This window comes from Semicossyphus pulcher, unplaced genomic scaffold (assembly GCF_022749685.1).
Source record: "Semicossyphus pulcher isolate SPU_LCO1_2020_fin unplaced genomic scaffold, fSemPul1.0.p SCAF_7, whole genome shotgun sequence".
Taxonomy (NCBI): domain Eukaryota; kingdom Metazoa; phylum Chordata; class Actinopteri; order Labriformes; family Labridae; genus Semicossyphus; species Semicossyphus pulcher.
In genome coordinates, this window is record NW_027211748.1 from 19,626,989 (window position 1) to 19,646,192 (window position 19,204).

The 19,204-nt window shown below is 43.5% G+C and overlaps 1 protein-coding gene across 1 annotated transcript; it reads left to right on the forward strand.

The window, feature by feature from the left end:
* Window positions 1–290: 290 nt before the first annotated feature.
* zzz3 (zinc finger, ZZ-type containing 3) lies at window positions 291–18,319 on the forward strand. The gene is made up of 11 exons (XM_069685417.1): window positions 291–2,189; window positions 5,534–5,672; window positions 7,515–7,662; window positions 7,772–7,884; window positions 8,536–8,607; window positions 9,608–9,709; window positions 10,133–10,228; window positions 11,408–11,557; window positions 14,156–14,290; window positions 14,652–14,752; window positions 16,507–18,319. The coding sequence occupies exons 1-11, from the start codon at window positions 322–324 to the stop codon at window positions 16,649–16,651; spliced, it is 3,069 nt and encodes a 1,022-aa protein (XP_069541518.1). The 5' UTR covers window positions 291–321; the 3' UTR covers window positions 16,652–18,319.
* Window positions 18,320–19,204: the final 885 nt, after the last annotated feature.

Below are 19,204 nucleotides of genomic sequence, written 5' to 3' on the forward strand. Positions count from 1 at the left end.
AATCAATACCTCTCTGGTGTGAGCTGAGAAATGACCCCAGCAGTATTTAACAAAGGCCTTTTGGTGAACGCTTTTGTTTCAAGCACCCTAGGGTACCGTTCATGCATTCATTTTTAGCTTGGCCGGCCAGTGAAACCAATCAAACTTATAGCTGCTGCAAAGGTAGTGCTTTGCTGTAATCATTGAGCTGTAGGTTGGCTGTTTTCAGTGGTTATTTTGACTTAATGAAGTGCTTGTATCTGCCTGTGTTTTGCAGGTGTCCACATTCTGCTGCAGAGGAGAGAGCACCAGGATGAGGAGACTGTAGGCATCCGCCGTAGTATGGCCGCGTCCCGATCCTCGCGCGTCACAAGGTCGTCAGTGGGGCTCAATGGATTGGATGAGAACTTTTGTGGTCGAACCCTCAGGAACCGCAGCATCGCCCAGCCGGAGGAGACCTCTGTGTCTCCACTGCAGAGGGCCCGCTCGCCCAAGAAGAAGCAGGACGCCAAGCAGCAGGAGTCGAAGCAGGACAACAAGCAGGATTCAAAACAGGACGCCAAGCAGCAGGAATCCAAGCAGGAGTCGAAACAGGACAGCAAGCAGGAGTCAAAGCAGGACACCAAGCAAGAGGGGTCTAAACAGGACACCAAACAGGGGGTTAAGCAGGAGTCGAAGCAGGAGTCGAAGCAGGACCCCAAGCAGCAGGAGTCGAAACCTGACAGCAAACAGGATCCGAGACCAGACGGCAAGCAGGAGTCGAAACAGGACACCAAAAAAGAAGTTAAGCAGGAGTCAAAGCAGGACACAAAGCCAGACACTCAGCAGGACGGCGAGCAGCAGGCCTTGTTGCAGGGGAAGTTAACTGACTCGAATGCTTCTCCTGCTGAGGCAGAGCAATGGACCAGCTCCAGGAAGCGTAGCGTGTCCTGTTTAGAAAAAGACATTAGTCCAGAGAACTGTGATAGAGGGAAAGGGACGCGGGATGCCTGTCCTCAAATCAAAAGGCCCAAGCGGTGCTCCCGCTCTGGAGATTCTCAGGGACACGAGGAGGAACCTGAGCTTCTGAAACCTGAAAGTCCGGTCTCTGTCCCAGAGCCCGGCAAGGACAACAGTTGTGAAGAATTTCCCAGCCAAAACTCTGTAAACACTTCTCCTGCGTCACCTGTCCTCAGTAACGAGGAAGGTGAGCTGACAGGGGGGAAGGTAGAGGATGGTCATGTGGAGTGTGACGGGGCAGCTCAGCCCCCGAACTCTCACAAGGCCTCGAATGGAATCAAAGACAATAAAGCAGAGGAACTTTGCACACTCACTGAAGAGCCAAGTGCAAATCCAACCTCTGCCACCAACTGCCCGTCGCTGCTCAACGGTAGTCAGACGACGGCTCCCTCATCCCCTGACCCTGCCGTGCCTTGTAGAAACTCTGTCCCTGTGCAGATGGAGGTCTCTGGCTCAGGGGACTCGCCAGCCTCATCTGCACCGGCATTAGAAGCTGTTCTAGAGGATCCTCTCCCTGAGTTGATAGTGGCCAAGGAGCAGGAGGTGGAGGAGGTGGAGGTTGACGTGGTGGGCGACACTTTGTGTTTGGCCCACGAGGAGCAGGTGATCGAGACTGAGAACAACACGAACGGCCGGCCGCTAACACCAATGCAGGAAGCTGCTGCCTCCACCTCCTCCACCACCACCAACACGAACAGTAGTCCAATCAACAACAACAGCAACTCAGGAGAAACTACACCCCCACTAGCAACAACCCCCTCCCCCACTGATCCAGGGTGCAACCCCTTAATATCCAGCACGCCTCCCTCTTTCACAGAGCTCTATGAACACAGATACACCCTGCGGACTTCACCCAGGAGGGCTGCCACTGGTGGCAAGGCCTCCTCTTCTAAGCTTAGCTCTCCTCCCAGAGACAATGGTCCCTTGAGGGAAGAGGGGGAGGTGGTGGTGGGGCTGGAGGAGGACTGCCCTTTGGAGGAGGAACTTGCTCCCTCAGACTCTGTCGGCCCCTCCAGTGAGGAGCCGGTCTCTGTGGATCTAGGGGACAGGGCAGGTGGTGAGGATGGTAGGCCCGTTGAGGGCAAAGAGGCAGAGAAAAGCAAGGAGCTGACAAAGAGCCAGGCTGCAGAGGAGGAGGAGGAGGAGGAAGAGGAGGAGCCAGACGTGTATTACTTTGAGTCAGACCACCTGGCACTTAAACACAACAAAGAGTATGTAGGAGCTCCCTGGGAATTCTCTTCATCTTTTGTTGATGCAGCTCTCACACATGTTGATGACTTCATTCTGTGATCATTGGGTTACTTCTGGTCTTTGTTTTTGAATGAACAAAAGATGCGTTTGAGCTGATGATGAGCTGTCTTTTTGTTGAACCCTGAGTATGAGTTTAGGTTTAAATATGCAGGAGAATCAGTCTTACTGTCTCCATTTACAGTTAGTTTTAAAAGTGCTTTGTTGATCTGAACATGAGTGGACAACTGAGAGACATCATTGTCACACCTGTGTCTCATGCATCTGCATGGTGTCTTGCTGACCACTTCTGTTCAGATTTCCTTAAACCCTACAACACTTCTGCTAGAAGAAAAGGGGGCTTTGCGCACAGTTATTACACCAGTGTGTCAGAAATGTTCCAATAACATTTTTTCCTTTCCTTTCCGATACCTTGGCAGATACTATTGCTGATGCAATGTGATTAATTTTTGAACGCTTATTAATCCTGTATAGTTGTGATATCATTGCTTTCGTTGTGTGGCTTGGCCCAGGTTCATCCCTTTGTGAAACATGAACAAATGCAGACATAAAATGAATTCCATATAGACGCTTTTTTTTACACATCTGTCTCTCTCGTGTCTGCTGAAAATTGCCAGAGACACAGATTTTTTTATGGGAAACGACTTAATTCAGTGTTTTTTCTTGAATTGCTGGGTCAATTTGTTAAGGTAAAAACCTCGTAAACGAACACTGGATGAATTCTCACCCAAAAACAATCTGAACTAACGTTTACTGCCCTGTGGCTCGCAGCCCCTCCGGACGTTTAGTGTCCTCCAAAGAGAGCGTCAGAGAAACACTCGCATATCAAACTACTTGAATTTTGTCTGGGCTAATTATATCTGTTATTAGAACAGTTAGCACTAATGTCGGCATGGGAACAAATCTACTTTATCACCAGACATGCGCCATATTTGTTTCACCAAGGCTAGCTTTGAAAAAATATTACAAGTACTAAAATGCACATTAGCTGCATAATCTGTTGAGATTGGCAGGACAGGACTCTATTGCAAGTCCTTTGCAACTTGCAATAGAGGGCAAAAAGACTAAGGAAGAATATAAATGGCACGTCCTGCATTGATGATTTGGTGAAGGACACATCAGGATGCATTAGCGTTAACACTACAAAATATATGTTATTAAAAGCAATCCAAACCACAGTGACAGGTGGTGTGAGGGATCTGAACTGTTGGTGGATGTGTACACCTGTGTCTCACCACAGTTGTATTTTAAAGGCATGAGAAAAAAAGGTTTTTCTTTCCACCCTGAGATTCTTTTGACAGTGTGTTTTACTGCTTCCTAAGACAAAAGAATGATCTCATCGATTTGGCACTTAAGTGTATCTGAGTTTTGCACCACCAACGCATAGACGGGATGTTTAATTATCACAATTATTTTTAGAGCCTCCTCTTACTTATGTCGGGGATATCAGTGAGCACCTAAGTATAGCTCCTGTCTTATTGTTCAGGTTTTACACTTTCCCGGATTTCATTCCCACCTCCAATCGGGTGCTGCGATTGTGTGAATTAGCTGCCAATTCTAAGATTTCCAAGCCCACGGAGATTGGAAGTTAAATTTACCCTGCTGATTGCCTTTGTTCTCTCTCTTCTCAGAAAGATAAGTTGTTTAGGAGGAAAGTGATTTCTCAGTTTTGAGCTTTGCTCCTGCTGTCATTGTCAGTTGTCATGCAAGTTCGGATGTTTATGTCGTTGGACAGGTCCTTGCTGCGCTCAGTCAGGCACTGCTAAGTCTGTCAGCGGATTCATGTTGCATCTTCATTAGAGGAGGGGCAGAGAGCTGCGAGTGGTTGGAGACATCATAGGGTTCAGGTCCCTTTGTCTTTGGCACCAGTGTTGGTGAATGTTTCAGATTTGGAGAGTGGTTTAAGCCTAAGCTTTCCCTACTCCACTGTATTGCAAAGTAATTCGATAGTTTCCTTTACATGCCAAGTTTAGGTTGTACTGAGTAAGGAGAATTTTGAAGGCTCAAATCAATAGAGTGAGAAGTCATTTTTAGGGAAGCATGACTAAGCATTTTAGTGCTGCTGAATATAGTGAATTGACATTGACATGATTTACACAGCACCTTGTCACATTTGTGTCTTAAAACTGTGTCCAATTTAACACGGCTCCCTCTATCAAGATTATGTAAATACTACCAAAAAAGCAAACCTCTATCCTTGATAATCAGGGATTAATGTAGCAACGCAATTGTTCTGGCAAGCTTTTCATTTGGCACCAGTGTTTGTCAGTGGACCTTGGGCCCAGTAGGTGGCAATGAAACACTGTCCCTGGACACCTGGAGGGAGTCCAGGGTGCTGAGAACCAGAGCCGAGGTATCCTCATTTCCCAAAAACAGATTAATGCACAGATCATCTGTTCGTCTGAGGAAGTCTGCAGACATGCTGCTTTCTTTTGCAGAGTCCTACAAGTGGATCAGAATCATTAAGTAGAGATGATTTGCATAAAAGCACAGCACTCTGATGCTGTACAAGGTCAGCAGAGTTTCATACAGTTCAAAAAGATGATGTCTGTAGCTAATGAAATGATAGGAGGTTAAACACAGTTGAAGCATGTGGATGTTTCCTCTTGAAGGATTTTAAAGCACCGGCAGCTGTTGAATAAATTGTGTCCTGTGCATTGATTTTCATTCATGTCCCGTTAGAGGGGATTGATCCACTCTGCTTCACCGAGCACCTGTATTAGGTTATGGCCACGTAGGATACTGTCACATTCACGTCGATTTCCTCTAGTTCCGCTCACACTGTAAGGCCTTTGAGTCAGTATCACACTTAGTCACTGACAGCTCAGCTTGCAGTTCTTCTATTGCCCCAGAGGGTGTGAGTGGAAAGGTCAAGCTTTTATAGCGCAGAAGGCTCCTCAAGCCCTGAAAAACCCAAGTGTTTGTCATGCAAACTGTTTTTATATTGCTCTGATGTGAGTTTCATAATTACATAATAGAAAGATCTTAGTGTTTGAATTGTATTTCTATTACTAAAAAGTAACACTAAAGATATTTGCCAAATCAGCTGGTTTCAGATGCATAATTTCTAGCCACAGTTTTCTAGCACAAACAAACACGTTACCACTTATTTTGCAAAAAAACATGGAAAAGAATAAAAAATGCTTCATGTTTTGTGCAAGTATTTAGGCTCTCAGCACCGTGTTTGAATTATGCATGGTTTGGGATCTGAAAGTTTGATGCACTGCAGCATTGCAAGTGTCAGGTTAAATAATGTAAGCAGTTCCTCCCTCCCACTGTTGTCTAACTTTGCTTCCGTCCGTGTCAGTTATCAGAGGCTGCTGCAGACCATCGGGGTTCTCGAGGCCCAGCGCACGCAGGCCATCCTGGACCTGGAGACGTTGGCCCGTCAGCAGAGGGAGGCGCTCGCCGATCCCATCAGCTTTGTGGAGCAGCTACAGGAACAGGTAACAAATGTACAGACCATGGTCCTTGTTTTTTTTGTACACCCAGTGTCCACTTTATAAGGTACACCTAATGCAATCCAATTAAACTGTTCTGCTGTAAAGTAAGATGCCTTTAATGTTCAGAGAGAGAAAGTAGGAAATCTTACATCAATACAGTATAATGTAGTGCAGTACAACTCAATAAACCATAATCGATTTCACACATTTTCCATCATTTCACCTTAAAACAACAGTATGAGCTTCATAAACACAAATGTTTGTATAAAATGTGATGCCAAAATGCCAAGACAATGTTCATGTGTCCATGTTAACATCCCCAGCCTCTCCTGGTCTTGGTTTTTCACCTGAGGAATACCTTGCTGGTTGAAACGTTGATGGAATAAATATTTGGGAGCTTGTAAAATTCAGTGTGCAGACTTTTCCGCTGTCTGACTCAAGTTTGGTTCTGCACCTGTTCACAACTGGGCCAGGATGTGCTCACTGTCCAACCTGTCAACTTGAGATATTTCAGATAGTTTGGACAGTTTACTTTATAATATATCTAGATTAGGGATGCACAATATTATCGGCACCTTATCGGTATCTGCAGAATTTGGCTTGAAAAGGACATATCGGCATCAGCATAATTTTTCTGCCGATATTTTCTGCAGATAAAACAACGCATTAATTCTGACAAAATGCTCCATGATTCCCTAAAAGCTTGACATAATGCTACAGCATTAAGTGCCTGCACCACCTTCCATCAAGCGTGAAGAAGGGTGCAAGATGTCTGCGGCAGTTTTTCAAAGTTTCCGAAACAGACAGCAAGGTCGATTTTATTTTATGTATTTATTCTGTGCAATAGGTCAAATTAGTTGTGGCTATTATCAGGAATGTCTCAGGGAGAGCATCATCCAAGCCTGTCTAATTTGTATGAATATTACAGTTTTATTGGAAAAAAAATGTAATATAAAAATAAATATGGCTTTTTGTACATAACCTAAGTTTAACTAGTTTTCTTATCTTGCCCAGTGAATGTGTACATTTTAAAAAGCACTGTATTATGTTATTTCTGCATCTACCAGTGGGCCACTACAATAAGAGTGGGTATGATATCAGTTCTGCTACAGGGGAGACTTGATGTTCTCTGCAATAAGGTGGAAAAAACATGTGCCTAATATATCGGTATTGAAATCGGCTATCTGCACAAAGGGTTGGAAAATATCGGCATGTCGGATATCAGCAAAAAATCCAATATCGTGCATCCCTAATCAACCCTAATCAGTCAATAATTTGAATGACTAATTACAATCGCAACATCTTTTTTTTTTGGTTACTCAAGGGCTAATACAAATGTGCTTTTACAGAGTCTGATATTGTGTATTAAAGAAAAGAAAATGATGGGAAATCATCTGGTAAAACATTTAGCACTGCTTCATATAAAGATGGAGGCCATACACAGCACATGTTTTTCTCTTGAATCCAGATACTGAATTCCCCTGTGGATGGAGCTATTTGAATAATAACATGAATGTAGGCTAACCTAGATTATGACTGGACTTAAAAGCAGAGTTATAGAAGCAAAGGATTACAAAGTTATTAAAACATAAGCATATGCTACAAAAGTAAAAAATATCCCAGTTGTTTTCTTTGGACAGACAGCAGTCACTATCTGCAGTGTAAAACAAAGAAGAAAAAGCACAAGTATCAATTCCAAGCCAGTAGAGTTCAGTACAGTCAGTACCATGGTGTGTGCTAAAGAGGCATTTGTCTCACTGTGCCTGTTCATGTCACATAAGATGGGACATATCTAACCTTGTTCATTTGTTAATGGATTGTGACACTGCTTCTTGTGTCCCTCAGGTGAATTTGGGCTTGCCGTGTCCTCAGCGAGTCGTCCAGCTCCCTGACGTTGCGTGGGAGCAGTACACCTCAGGCCTCAGCGACTTTGAGAGAGAGTTCTGTGACAAGAAACGCAAAACTAGGCGGCTAAAGCTGATCTTTGACCAAGGCAAGTTTATGGATTTAATTCGTTTTTTAATATCAGTGCATGAGCTTTGGTTCATCAATCTTCCTCTGCCTTTTTAAAAATACAAGTTCTGCTCGTTTCCTCCCATCAGGTTTGCCTGATCGACCAAAAAGTCCTGTTGAGCCCAAGAAGGAAGGCGAATCCTCCACCATGTACTCCTCTCTGCCCACAAGTGATGCCCCAGAGAACGGCAGGCAAACACAGGTACGGCTCTGCCTCACAACACACAACTGCTGCTTCCGCTGTCATCACAGTTATGATTGTCTCATGTTGTATCATTAGTGCAGGAGCACATTGTCCTAACTGTGAGTCACCCCTGCTGATTGGCCTACAAATCATTGCGTTATTACCAGGTTACACTGCCTGGTCTCTCCCCTTCTTAATGCTCTGCAGAGTTAAGCATGCAGCACATGAAGGTGGTATCTATGGAAACGTGAGGAGCCCGCCTCTCCTCCACCTCTGATTATGTTTTATTTTTGGCCTCTGTTTATATGTTGTCGTCTCCCTTCCTGTTCAATTTTAATTGATTGTTGGGATTAGATAGCACCAAGCATTTAGCACCCAGCAAAGAGCTCCTTGATCATTCCTGTTGCTCTCGCTGTTTATTTTGCGAAGGCACATTTGCATTCTCACGGATTACACTCTCTGAATTCTAACAGGATCTTGTTTGTCAGTCAAAAGTGTTTTTCTGCGTTTTCCCATGACACATCTCCAGTCACATCTTTGTCTGTCAAACTGACAGATTCACTGTGCCAGGCAGTTCATATGCACAGATCTCTTCAAATGGTGTCGTGCCCATTATTTTTGTACCGTGCAAGTCTTTTAACATGGCTGTCACTCCTGTTTTCCTGACAGATGATCAGGGGGAGGATTTGTCATCCAAACAAGCCTGACACATTTAACCAGCTGTGGACTGTGGAGGAACAGGTAGGTAACAAGTGTGTATGTGTGTGAGATATCACACTGTATTAAGCAGAAGCACATCATTCACCAAGTAACTAAGCAGTTGTATACAGGAAAGATGAATGACGGTGGAATCGGAACACTTTGGTTTTTAACACAATTTCTCATCTTTTTTTTGCACAATAATCTTAATTTTTAAAACATATACTTAATTAAAATCTATATAACTGTTATCATTTTGTAAAAGAGGGCAACATTTCCTTAGCTTATTTGTAAGCAACTGTGATGTGTAATTTGCGCTAACCATGTTTTACAGGCTGTTTTTTAAATGTGGATATATGTAGGCTGTGATTAAAACAAATTAGATATAATAAAGATATAACCTCAAGTTCTTTTCGTTCTATTTGGCGGCACCTAGTGGTAATAAAAGGCAATTGCAGGCGCATATGTCCCAAATAAGCAGACGTCCACGGTTGGCTCCGGTTGTAACTCCTGATTTTCCTCGCTGACGGTCGCTTTCCTTTTTAGACTGTTTGCTTCATCTGAGCGTCAAATTTGTTTCTTTTTCTTTGGATTTTCACTTATTTTTGAAGTTGTATCTGTAGTCATCCATCTTTCCTTTGTTTGTTCAGCCATAGTAGATTACTGTTTACTCGCAACGCTTGCAGAGACCGGAAAAACAGCCACTTAGTTCCGCCTACCCTCTCTGGCAGACCAACCACTGCTGGGTGATGGGAAATGCGTCCCTAACTTGGCGCCGCTTCGGATTTTATCCTCGAAATGTTGCCACCGACACAGTCCGTAATAATACTATATACTGCAAAGGCAAAGGCTTTCATCAGTGGGCCATAAGCTCACTCACCATTGTTTTACCTCATTTGTCGATAGATAGTGACTTAACAGACATTTTTTTACATGAAAATCTTCAAGTTTATATCTTTGAACACAAATGTACCAATGCTGCATACTAACATTTATCTTGCTCATGTCTTTGTTTTTACCTGTTGTTTTTCTGTTATGATAGAAAAAACTGGAGCAGCTTCTTGTTAAGTTTCCTCCCGAGGAAGTGGAGTCCAGAAGATGGCAGAAGATTGCCGATGAGCTGGGCAATCGAACAGCAAAACAGGTGAGAGAGACTGAAACTGAAGAGGTGCATGGTTGTTTGATCTACACTTACAGACTCCTTAGTTCAGAATATGTTGTTTATTTGCATATTTCAAAATGACCAAAACATAACACAAACTTATCCAGCTTAATAACCTGTAATAAGTTGTCCTGGAGCCGGTTGCACCACTGTGTACTCATGTTTTTATTAGCATCTCCTGACATTGATGAATCTGTGTCCTCACTATGGAAACAGGCTGTTAAATTGCAAGAGTGTAGAGTGAGCACTTAGCAGAGCTGAAAGGCAAAGGCTGACTCGTGTGATAACTGCACTCCCTGCAAGTACCTGGATCGTGGATACATTTGCATGACCTCAATTACTTCAAGCAGCTGTTCCTCAGTTGGGAATCATTAACGCAGACTTTTTCCTGTTAAAACATTCCAGGTTGCCAGTAGAGTTCAAAAGTACTTCATCAAACTGACAAAAGCTGGTATCCCTGTGCCTGGAAGAACACCCAACCTGTGCATGTACACTAAAAAGGTATTTACCACAACCCTTAATCATTCAGTCAGTAATGTTTTCTTTAATGTTAAGTGTCTTCAATTAATGTCTGGGCTTTCAATATTGTTGTATTTTGGCTTTAAATGGAATGCAGTCATGATGATGCGAGACATACCAGTTATTTCTGATATTTATTTATTTATCTGTTCATTTACACTTTATTTCTATATGCAATCTTGTAGTAGTGAACATAAACACATGGCACATTGTTTACATGACAAATGTAAGCATTGCTTATTCAGGTTAAGTTCGTTGGTGCTTCACAGACACAAGATACTGATCAAGATACTGGAGAGTAAGGATGTCAACACGACATCACGTGTTTTGAAACAATAGGTGAAAAACTCCAGCATACTGTCTCGCTTGTTGCTGATAATATTTATTTCATATCATCGGCTTTTCATCAGGTTATAATATATATAACGATGATATGACATAGGGTCATAGTGTGCAGGAGTTTTTCAAGACTGCACCCCCCTTCCGACGCACCAGGTTTTCTTTAGATACCACGTGTTTAAAACGATACAATCTGTTATTTTTACGTTCGATACTACGGAGAGGTAGCGGAGCTTTAAAAAAACAGATTTTATACCAAAGATGCGGCGAGCAAAAGAGAGAGAGCAGCTGTGGTTGAGTGACATTGACGGAAAGGCAAGAGGAGCGAGCAGCGTTAATGAAAACAAAGCGGTGAAACAGGAAAATAAGACATAAGTTCCGAGTGTTTCTTTACAGAACAAACTAATTTACTCACACCTCCGTGCAGCCCTGCAGCTGAAGTCGCACTTCATCCTGCCGACTGTGTGCGTCTGTCTGCTCCGCCCTCCGTCACTTGCAGCTCTTATACTGCTCACACTCACAGATCGCCAAATACCGACATTTTGTAGAATCCTAATAAAGATGCACAGGTTATGTTAGCCTCTGTGGGAGCAGAGCAGAGAAACTGCGCTGTCAACTGGTCTCCATGTTTTCATTTAGTCCCGACCTGTAGACTGTTGGCTGTGAGCTAAACACCACCGCTCAAGTATCGACACAAACACAGCAGAATTAGAAGAAAATACAGATAAAGGGCAAACAAAGCTGAACACTTCTCCATGGGTCCATGGTCCATGTTTATATATGTTTTAAAACTGCATGCTCTTCAAACTGTTTGTTCCTCAGGCGTCCAGTAAGAGGCAGCATCACCTCAACAAGCACCTGTACCGGCCGTCAACTTTCCTGACCTCCTATGAGCCTCCGGTCTACATGGATGAAGAAGATGAGCGCTCGGCGTATTACAGCAGCATGCAGGACCCCTCTGCTGATGACTCGGTCAGTCCTCTGTCAGATCACAGATGTCTAATGACTAGAGTCCACTGCCTTCTCTTCATTTTTAAGCATTCAAACATGTAACTCCTGTTTATTTGTCCTGGGAGATTACCTTATAACTAATCCTATCCCCAATCTCTTCTGTGTCACCGATCACTGAGGAAACTGTGATATTTTCATGCTTAATTAAGCTAATCACAAGCTCACATTTCCTCCTCTCTCTGTCACCCTCTATCGCCTTACCTTTCCTCCTCATGTAAGCAGTGACCTGTAAGATAAGTACAGGGAAAAGCTTCATGTTATGAGCCGTGGGGAGCTTGTTTTATAATTTACAAGTCTATTTAAATCCATTTAAGATGAGGCGAAGTAAGCCACTGCACCTTGTCGCTTATGTCTTCTTTCACAGACTGACTCCCCCTCCCTCTTAACACCACTTTAACACTTCGGGATGAAATAAGTCACCTGATCATTCACATTTGTACCATTTTTCCCCCCTTCAATCAGGGCAGTGTGTACTGTATTAAAGGGCTAAATCAGAGCAGGGTTCCCGGCCAGCCGCGTCTTTATTTTCATTTGAACTCGCCGTTACCCAAGCTCTGACATTTTCTTTCTTTGCCTTTGATGGCAGTAACCTTTAAGTCAAACCGGGTCGCCGGGCCCTGCTGAGAACACAGGCTGCTGGCTCCACCAGCGCGTTAACAGAACCCCTGACACCGTCGATATGAAGCTAGGTCACAAAGGTGTTGCCAGCATGGGCCACGATAATTTCACACTTCACCGGGTTGTCCCTTACATTGGCCGTGTTTGCAGGAAGGAATGAGAGTTTGCCGAGGGCAAACATGTCAGCAGATTAGCAGGATTCTCACTAAACAATTTCCTGTCAAGACCTGAAAGTGCCAAAGTGTTGCACTTAAAGTAGGCTTGGGCTGTATCACAGTATTACGGTATACCAGGGTATTTAGAAATCCCAACGGTATGGATTTCAATACCGTCAACAATCCAGATGCTAATTTATTTAATAAACCGATGCAGACATTATGTAGAGGCGATGTGTTGTAATGCACAGCAGCCACCAGCAGAGGTCAGGCTACCGCTGGAGGAACAGGTGAACTGCAGAGCTGAGAAAGATGGCGCAACTGTAACAAATAATACAGGTTTACATAACATTTATGAAGGCCAGCATGCCGTGTATTATGCCGACAGCCGATGACCTCATTAAATTATAGGCTACTTTGCAATCGGAGGATGGCTCCGGAGGTCGGGAGCACACCCTGGAAACTTGAAACAGGCACGCACAGTGGCCCGGAGAGAGGAGAGAAATGAAAACAGATCAGCGACCAGTTAAGCTGTTATTTTCGTGCGTGCGCGTCCTTGAGATCTGAAGTCGTATCATTTATGTTAAAGGGGCCATATCTTTTGAATGGATATTCTCATATTTTGCATGGGTTTCACATTATTGGGTGTTTATTGTTCACAGTGAAAAAGTGAAAACTGCATAATTCCGTGTTTTTCCAGGATTGCATTTTTAAAAAGGTCGCCTCTGAAATGGGCCGCTCAGAACAGCTGCAGGTTTCTACGTAGAACCTTGCTTTCGCTGAAATCGACCAATCGTCATTCACCCTCATTCACCTCAGGCTTCCTTCTTGCACTAGCTTGTAGTCAAGTCATTGTCCAGATTTCAACTTACCATTCCAATACGTCGGTGCAGTGACAGTGCAGTGTGGCCGCTCCCCCACGTGGGGGAGTAGACAATTTTTAAAACGAAACAAACTCAAAGAATAATTGAAAATTGATTGCATTGCTAAAATATGTCCCCTTTAACATTTCATATAATCCTGTGTTGTGTAGCAAGACATTTCCAAGTGATCACACGTGTGACAGCGGCTTGCCCCTCCAACCAGCCGCTCCAGCACTTTTTTTTTCAAATACCTCCATACACCTTATGCCCCTGTATTATGGCAAGACGGTATTACGGTATGAAAAAATGGATACCGCCCAAGCCCAACTTTGAAGGTAGAGTTTTGTGTGGACGGAATCACTGTGATGTGACAGGGTGTTTGCTCGCTATATTCAGGGTTGACCGTAACGTTAGCCTAGCTTTCTCCTCCCTTTTTGAGACGCTGATTACGGATCCATCTTCGAGCATGTTTGCTCTGGCAGATTGAAATCCAAAAAGCCTGAACTCGTTTCCTCTCCTAATTGTTACCTGGCACCCTCAAACCCACAGGACTTATTTCCTCTGTCCCCGTTTGCTCTGCATTTAACTGTATGTACACGATTCAGGGGTTTGTTTTTTTGAAATATTGTGAGTTAGCCAGCAGACAAAAGCTGTCTTTGTTATGGACACAGAGGTTTGCATTCATGTTCTTTCAGCCGAAAGACAATCTCTGCTTGTCGCTCCTGTTCAGCTAAAATTAGAGTAATCAATAGTGTCAACAGACATCTAGAGAATATCATCATCGGATTAGATCCCTGGACTCATGTAAAGATGTTTTGTCTGTGTCGTCCTGATGCCTATCAGTCATCTCCTCTGTCTCTTTCTTTCTGAGGGTGTGCGTGTTTACATATGTGTGTGTTTCTCTCTCCCTCCCTCACATGCAGGACGAAGAGGGAATACCTGTGGAGTTGAGAAATTTGCCCGAGTACAAAGAACTTTTAGAGCTGAAGCGACTGAAAAAACAAACGCTGCAGGAGATCCATGAGGACAAGGCCGGGATGCGGCATGTAGGCTACAAGGTGATGACTTTGCACACTATTTTTAAGCTAGGCATCTGCATTTGAACACCTGTCCTCTGTGTATAAAAGGTAATGCAATCTCAGGCAGAGGGTTTACTGTTGGCTGATTACAGAGACAAAGTTTGCTTTTCTTATTGTATACTATACACACATTTTTACACTATACAAAAACGGTACAGAGCAATAAAACAGAACAAAGATGTATATATGGGGACACTTTGAGTATCTCATAAAAACATTCAAAATTTATAGTCCAAAGAAATCAGTGTTTGCTGAAGACAGAACAGTATGACATTTTAAATGCTAGTAAAACTGTTAAACAGTGTTCTGAAGAAGTGGTGTCTGTCTGTGTTTTGTGCAGTGTGACGTCTGTGGCATGGAGCCCATCCAGGGGGTGCGGTGGCACTGTCAGGATTGTCCGCAAGACAACTCTGTCGACTTCTGCTCCAACTGCTCCGACTGGTGAGTCAAGTACGAGTACAATAGCCACAGACAGCTGTGTTAGTTTTAATGACGTAAACCAAAAGGCAATATAAACTGTCTAGCGTGGGAGAAGCCTGAAGTAGAACTCAAGAACTTTAACAAAGTCCAGTTGCCTTTTGGATTAAGCTTAGAATCTAGCATAGTAGTTTATACTGTGGAAAATACCCCCTTAAATATATGTTGGTAATAATGTCATGACTGCTTTGAGACTTTTATGAGATTGGAATCAATATAGTCATGGACCTTTTGGACCTTTTATTGTCTGGCAATACATTTCCTGAAAAAGCCCAAACAGACCTTCCTGTTATATTGTGCATAAACATTTGCAATGGATTTCCCAAAAAGGGCCAGTTTGCAGATTTTCAACCTCAGTCCTATCATGCTGTTATGGTGAGCTAATGCCATTATGGTAGGAAAACTACACTTCCTCAATCTAGGACGCCGGCCTCTGATGTCTGCAGTGTATAGTTGAAAACAACACGTAAAACATAATCATTAGTTCCATGAGGTGCTTTGAAATGCTGTCTGTGCTCCTGTTTTCCCTCACAGACGTTCCACATTTATAACTGAGTCATGTCTCGTTCAAAATCGTCAGGTTTGACATGTAGACTGAAGTCTCGAAGATTTTTTAGACGATCCACCGGTATATTCTCGTCATATTTTCGGATTCTGTCCCGCTCTGAGCCATTGCCTGCAGCGAAAACAGTAGTATTTCACTCCAGCGTCTCTCGCTGGGCCGTTCCTTTCAGAGGGAGGGGCGCAATGCATGCTGGGTGTTGTAGGAATGTAGAATGGGCGAAACCACAAGCTGTTTGAACAACTTTCCAATTTAAAATATTATTGCTTCTATCGATTACAGAGAACACCAGCTTTGACTGGGGCTTTTTCCAGGGGCAAATTTCTCCTTTTAAGACCAGGGAATTATTATTACTCAATCAAGTTCTGTTGGTCCAGATCTACTGAGTCCTTTAATATTTGGAGTCCAAACAGATTCCCATACTAGCTTAATGTGCATTACATATGTATCTGGGACATTGAAACTACTTGGTTTGGTGCACGTGATCAAAATACTGAAGGTCCTGGTTTGAAAATGTGGAAATAAAGTTAATTTGTGACGGCTAGCATGACCTGCTGCCACTGACATTTATCATTGCTGCAGGTAAGAGCAATTCCAGGTGCAGCTACAAATTATAGCCTGAATGTTTGATAAGAGGAAAAGGCGACATCACAGATCTGTTATGTCTCTGAATAATTTGTGAGTACACTGGAGGTAACAAAATAGAAATGCCTAAAAACACACTGTAAAGCCTGCCGTGGTAACGGAGATCAGCGCTGGGTTGGACAGTAAAAGGATCTGCATTTGATCGGGTTTGTTTTGGCCAATACTGACCAATCCAATTTGTCTGAACGGGCTCTGGATTATCAAGATCCAAATCTCTCCCACTATAGTCTAATCTACTTTATTTAGGTTCTGTGACGCACTGAAAATGCCCTGAGTTATTGTCCAACATGTGCTCTGTGATATCATTTAAAGGGATATAGATAGTAAACCTGGATTGATCAGCAGGTATTGTTTTTTGTTGAACAGCTTAGTTAAAGTGAAAGCTTCTCTCTCTCTCTCTGACATTTATCACTTACCTCCTCCTTTACTGCAGTATTGTTTGGACTGCCAACACAGTGGCTCTTACACTGCGGATCTTCCACTGACACCATTTTTCCTCTTCGTCTTCCAGCTTGTTTAAGACAGAGACCCACAAGCCGAACCACCACTTGGAGCCGGTGCACCAGCCTGACACCTTTCTGGACAGGGACTACTGCCTGCCGCAGAGCACGGGCTACAACTACCTGGACCCAAACTACTTTCCAGCCAACAGATGACAGGGTCGCAGGCGCCTCTAGCTCCAGGCTCTCTCCACATATCCCACAGGCCACTCTGTGCATGGCTCCATCCTCCAAGTCCAAGATAACCGCTTTACCCGCCGCCAGGCAGGAAGGCCAGCAGGCAGGCAGACAGCCAGGGGGCCTCAGAGCAGACCACGGTGCTGCTGGTGGGAGGGGCTGTTGGTAAACTGGCCTCCCTGACTCACGCAAAAGGGCGGCCATGTTAGTTCCTCAGAACAAGGGGGCCCCGCTCCACCTCAGCCAGGTTAATCAATGGATCTGTGATTTGAAATGATACACTATTTTTAAAAAACAAACTAAACAGAAGGCACACCGACATTCCCAAGCTCTGTGACTCCACGAGGGCTGCCCCCTTCCCCTTCGCCCCCCTCCTCCTCATTGCCCTCCAGTTACCTCCCTGTGCTGCTTCAAACTGGAGACCTGACGATCATTCTGGTGAAGCGCCACCTAATGGAGATGTGTGGTAATAGAGGACTGTGAAGTCATCAACTGAGATACACATAGGTGGTTTGTGTGTGTGTATGTGGTCTCTGTGTTATGCAAGAGTGAAAAATGTTCTAGCTAGGTATCCGTAGATTGAGTATTTATGAGTCGCAGCTTCCTCAGCGGGAGACGTGGCTGCTGCGGGGAAGTCGGACGGCGTGGGACTTGACGCCGAGGTTTCAGGCTGCAGACTGTAGGAAGTTCTGCTGATCCACGTTCTGCAGACAAGACCTGTATGTGTTAAACGGATCCCCACCACTGTCACACAACGCTGCTCTCTAAACCCTCACCTTTCACACACACCTTCATCTGTATTTCTTTCCCTTTGCTCTCTCCACTAAAACATGTCTAACAAGAAGCACTACAGCACGGAGAGCAAATGTTTTTGAAGGCAGACTTGCAGGCGAATGGGAACGTATGGAAAAAGTACACAAGACTGTGTTTTTGTTTGTTTTTTTCTCCTCCCCCGATGTGTGCCGTTGTTGATCATGTTGAGTGTACAAGTATATGGTGAAAAGTAGCCAGCGCTAGTTGCTGTGTGCCATTTTTAAAAGAGAAATTTGTTTCTTTTGGGGGGGGCGCCTTTAACGTGGCCACAACTTCTCCCTGGACCCACATGCCCCCCAAAACATTATCGATCCAGTCATCATGCCTCTAGATCTTTGATTTTGCAGTCCACTTTAAAAGGTCCATTTAAAAGATTGTATTTTTATTAATCTATTTAAAAAAAGAATTGAGGTAGAGGTTGGTGCCTCCGCAGTGGAACAACCCAAACAATTTTATACACATAGATTTTGTTGTGCTTGAGTAGACACCATTTTGTATGGTTTTCGTCTCCTTCCCTCACCCCCTTTGCCCTGCTTCAATATCTGTGTATAACAGTCTGTTCTTATGTAAAAAATAAAAAATAATAATGTAAAAAAAAAAAATGCTAGAGGAGAACCGTGGGAATAAAAGTATGTGAAAATAGTGTTTCTACACCTGTGGTTCCTGCATTGTTATTAAAGGTGACAGCTCAGTGTGTGGTTTAGCTGTTAAGAGCTGCAACAGAAGATTAATTAAAGTTGACATGATTGGTTCAGCAAAAGAAGTGGAAGATCTGCTTGTTGCTGCTGTTTAATATCACTTTATTGAGAATATCTGTAGAGGAGCAAAGCAAGATATTTGAAGACATTACCTCATGGTAAATTTTCACTCTTTGTTAATTATTTGGTCTATAAAACGTCAACAGAAAAAAACCAAGACATAAGTAATTATGGAAATGGCTGCAGCCCTGCTACTCGTGATTTTGTTTGCTTGAACAAGTTACGATTGATGAGTGATTCATTGATCAATATTGAATCATTGTTTTTATCTTGAATGTCAACTTAAAGCTGCTGTGAGGAACATTCAGTTTGTGTTGATTTTGGCGCCCCCTGTGGACAAAGCTCTTATCTCTTTGCTGATTTTGTCCTGTACATGCTTCAGTGGTGGTTTTTTACAAAAAATCTCATCCTGCTTTCTTTAATATGTCATATGTATCGCTCACTTTAAATTTCTGCCCTACAAAGGCAGTGTGCAGTTAATAGCTTCATCTGACCCCCTATGGCCCACTGATGAAAGTGGCGCCCAGCTAGTGATGTGTTTTCCATCACCCAGCAGTGGTTGGTCTGCCTGAGATGGTAGGTGGAGCTAAGCGGCTGCTTTTCCGGCCTCTGCAAGTGTTGTGAGTAAACCGTAATCTACTATGGCTGAACAAACAAAGAAAAGATCGATGACTACAGATACAACTTCAAAAATAAGTGAAGAAAAAAACAAATTCGACGCTCAGATGAAGGCAAACATAAAAAGGAAAGCGACCGTCAGCGAGGAAAATCAAGAGTTACAACCGTAACAAAGGGAGCCAATAGTAGAAGTCTGGTTATGTTAGACGTATGCGCCCACAATTACCTTTATCGCCATAAGGTGCCGCCAAAGAGAACGAAATGGAGAACTTCAAGATTATAACTTTAAGTTGAATCCAACTAGAGCTGCAACCAATGGTTTCATTTTCAGTAAATCATTAAA

What these genes read in the sequence shown, in the direction of transcription:
- zzz3 (XM_069685417.1), top strand. Translation starts at nt 322, where the DNA reads ATGGCCGCGTCCCGATCCTCGCGCGTCACAAGGTCGTCAGTGGGGCTC. An exon ending in TGTGCATGTACACTAAAAAG is followed by an intron (nt 10,229 to 11,407) that starts GTATTTACCACA and finishes TTTGTTCCTCAG; the next exon opens with GCGTCCAGTAAGAGGCAGCA. An exon ending in TGCTCCAACTGCTCCGACTG is followed by an intron (nt 14,753 to 16,506) that starts GTGAGTCAAGTA and finishes TTCGTCTTCCAG; the next exon opens with CTTGTTTAAGACAGAGACCC.